Consider the following 3,921-nt stretch of genomic DNA (forward strand, 5'->3'; position numbering starts at 1 on the left):
TAACACATGACTCTGAAGCTCAGGTCATATGGATGTGGAACGTTCCATGCCTAGTAAAACTGCTGCACCTTAAATCACTAGATGAAGGAACACTGTGATAACACTGGCATATGGCTGCAGTGCCTCAACTTAGGACATTCCTCGGCAGATAAATAAAGAACAGCCGAGACCAAGCACAAGCCGTGAAGATTGAAAGGTAGTAAATTCTGGGGGTTGCATGTCCAATAAAGGGAAGTTCATTTCCTCTGCCGATGGAGTTTTCCCAGAGAATGTCAGATTAACTTGCAGAAATATTTCTCTCTGGTTTCAGCCAATCATAGTCTGAGAGGTGACACATAAATTCACACTTGATAGCTACGGCTTGGATTGGAGACACGGTGATTTAAGTGTTGTACGGTGATCACAGAGTCTCGCAGTTATTTATGAGATTAGAGCCTCTCAGACAGGCCGAGTCTTTGTGCTTTGACACATAAACCGGCAGCCTTTAATGTACAAAACTATAGTGTCTGCTGCTGTGCTCAACAGGAGGTGTTGTGATTACATTTAAAGAGTTTGTATAGGCATGACACAAATTTACCCAGAAATCTCCCTCTCCCTCCCTAGAGCAGGGGTAGGCAAACCTGTAGAGGCAGAGATCTACCTGAACAACATGAAAGAGATCAAAGATCACCAGGGTGCAGCACATAACCTAGCAAGACCACATTCAGAAGTAAAGAAGGTTTGAAGTGTTCAGGGGGTCAGTAGTATGCAATGTGCTGTGCATGAGTCAGTAGTATGAAATGCACTGTGTAGGGGTCAGTAGTATGTAACACACTGTGCATCGGTCAATAGTATGTAACACACTGTGCAGGGGTCAATAGTATGTAACACACTGTGCAGGGGTCAATAGTATGTAACACACTGTGCAGGGGTCAGTACTATTTGATGCAGACGTCAGGAGTAACGCAGAGGTCAATAGTAAGTAATGCACTGTGGTAAGGGTCAGTAGTAGGTAATTCACTGTGCAGGAGTCAGGAGTAAGTAACACAGAGTGCAGGGGTCAGGACTAACTAACGCACAGTGTGTGGGCAGGTTCTTGTGGTTAAAGGCAGCAGAATTATTTTGCTGGGAAAACAAAATCTGCATGTAGGGAGCGGCAAAGGGAGTGAAATTATGTCGTCAAAGTGACACAGGGCTGACAAAAGTGATTGGGATATCAGAGCAGCAAGACAATGTTGTCAACCTAAACAGGAAGTTATGAGCTTACTGGATTTGTCAGGATCAACATGAATTGTTTTTCTGTACTTGCAACACTTTTTAAATAGTAAAACACGGGCACTGTGCATCTGTTGCAGAGATGTACTGTACTCGTGCAGACCCACTCTTTAAATAACTCAGCTATGTCAAAGAATTGAATGCGGTACTGTTGGGGTTAAATCGTGCCAGGCTCCCCCGGGCTGCCAGCAGTGGAAGGCACAGTGTCTCTTATCAAGTCTGAATGGAGTTTGGGCTGGAAGTTTTCCTCGGAGTTCCTATTGTCAGTTTGATAAGTTCAATCTGTTTTGTTTTGCCTCTTATGAATAGGATATAACTTCCTTCCAAAGGAAATGAAGCTGTTGGATATAGAGGGAGCTGTGTTTCTTTGAAAGTTGCAGGCAATTGTTCTTGCTGCAAAAGAAAGACAAAAAAAACACAAGACTTTTTGACTGAATTCCAAATTGTGCATCTTTAATCTGCTCTCCGTACAGAAGTTTTATTCTTCCCAGGAAAAGTCCAGTGAGAAAATGAGATTTGTTTTTTTCCCCCCTGTTGGTTGTGAATCCAGCGCGGTGCATAGCGGTAGTTCTAGTCAGTTTCCCCACCAGGAGCTTTGCACGGGGTTCCTCCCACAATCCAAAAGCATCTTCCATCACTTTGATCCTTCTGTGTGTGAGGACATTGGATTGTAAACTTTTATTAGGAAGCAACATGACTGGTTCTGTGTTCTCTGTAAAATGCTTCCACCAATGTTTAGGAGTATATAACTGAACACTGTGATAATACATAAGCTGGTATGTGCGGTAGTGTGAACCTGTGGCCAAGCCTGGGATGATCAAACAGTGCCGTGTCAGATTCCTCGCATCACCTTTCATCATCTCGTGGAGTCACGAGGCGGCCCAACGAAGTACTGATGTGGTGGTCATAATAATCTGGCCGCTCAGTGTATTTCAATAATAGCAAGAAATGAGCTTTAAAACAAACTCACTGATCTCTGTAACTACCAGCACTGTGGAGCAATTCATTCTCAAATTTCATTACAGGGGCACTCTGGTCTATGATAAGCCTTCCAGCCTTATAAATTGAACTCCTGCTCTTTGTTTATATAAGAAGGCTGCCAAGACACTGCTACTAAAGAAAATAGAGTCCGGCAAATCTGCTAAGAGCTACAATTTCATAAGATTGTCTTTACTGTGAACTCTGAGGTTGAATTGGTCCACAGCGCACACAGCTACAAAGGTCACTGAGGGCTTGTTTTGAAGCTCATCCGCTGATTCAAAACAAACCATGTAAATACTTGAAAGTCCATATTCTGGCCACAGGTTCACTTCAATGCTTGCTGCTAATGGGCCCATCCATTGCCCAATAGGGATCAATTTTCCTGCAATAAGTGATCGGGGAGCATCTATAACAGCTGTGGGAATGTGGAGAGGAGTGTGAGCGCATAGGGGACAGGAGGAACCTTATTCTCACCTGTCATTTTCTTTCTATCTCTTACAGGGACACCTACACATTGCACAGGTGCCACAGGGAGAGCAAGTGCAAATCACTCAAGACAGCGAGGTAAGCCTTCATATTTTCTCTTTGGATAATAAATGGCTGCAGTGCATGACCGTTCTGGTGTCCTTACACTCTTCACCCCAACAGAAATGTCGTTTATCTTGATCCTCGACTTTCTGAATATAGATTTGGGTCATTGTCAAGGCCGGAAACATTGTTTTTTTTTAGGAGGTTTTAAAACTCCGAGCACGGATAGAACTCCTGCTGTACATCGGGGATGCTTGAATGTAAGCGCTGCAGGTGTCATAGACCTCAGCACTGCAGTCAAGTCTCCGATCCCCCCCAGGCCATTCAAAGATGCACAGCCCCCCGGCTTTATTTTGTGAATGGCTGGGGAGAAGAGAGGGGTGTGGACACGACCTCAGCGCTGGCGTATATAATACCTGCAGCGCTCACATCCGAGCGCAGATAGAACTCCTTCTGTACATCGGGGATGCTCGGATGTAAGCGCTGCAGGTGTCATAGACCTCAGCACTGCAGTCAAGTCCTCCCCAGCCATTCAAAGATGCACAGCCCCCGGCTTTATTTTGTGAATGGCTGGGGAAGAGAGGGGTGCGGACACAACCTCAGCCCTGGGGTATATAACACCTGCATCGCTTACATCCAAGCGGCCCCCAAAATACAGAGGAGCTCTACTAATGGGAAAGGAGCAGATTTGGCTGCTGCAGAATAAAGCCGGCATGACAGGAGGTCGCTCTTGAAGCATAGCGGTGAGTTCATTGTGCCCGGAGTTGGGCTTTAGGCCAGTTATTTATTAAATGCGTTTCTTGGTTTTATTTCGGGCTTTTCAGATCATTTATACCACTGAGCTGTTTGTTGGGTTGTTTTTTAAAAACCATTTGGCAACCATAATGTACGGAAATGGCATTAAATACACATTATAGGGGACAGTATTAAAATGGCATTAAAATACACATTATGGGGGGCAGTTATGAATCTCGTTCTTTATATTTTTTATATTTCATTATTGCATGTTGTAAATATGACATCTTCATAGTAAAGCTCAGAAATTGTTCCCATTCAAAGGCTGCAATTAATTTTTTTCGTACAATAACCCTTTAAATGCCGCCATTTTCTTTTTTTTTTTTTGGCTTTGATGGGTCATGGGTGTGGGTTCTGGCGCTT

The 3,921-nt window shown here is 44.1% G+C and overlaps 1 protein-coding gene across 1 annotated transcript in view; it reads left to right on the forward strand.

Moving 5' to 3' along the window:
* Positions 1 to 3,921, forward strand: part of BANP (BTG3 associated nuclear protein) — a 331,188-nt gene that overhangs the window by 211,278 nt on the left and 115,989 nt on the right. Inside the window, exon 10 of the mRNA XM_018560558.1 lies at positions 2,737 to 2,799. Coding sequence (XP_018416060.1) covers positions 2,737 to 2,799 — 63 coding nt within the window. The remainder of the gene's footprint in view (positions 1 to 2,736; positions 2,800 to 3,921) is intronic.

The sequence above is a fragment of the Nanorana parkeri genome, unplaced genomic scaffold (assembly GCF_000935625.1).
Source record: "Nanorana parkeri isolate BGI_ZX_2015 unplaced genomic scaffold, ASM93562v1 scaffold465, whole genome shotgun sequence".
In the NCBI taxonomy this organism is placed as follows: Eukaryota; Metazoa; Chordata; class Amphibia; order Anura; family Dicroglossidae; genus Nanorana; species Nanorana parkeri.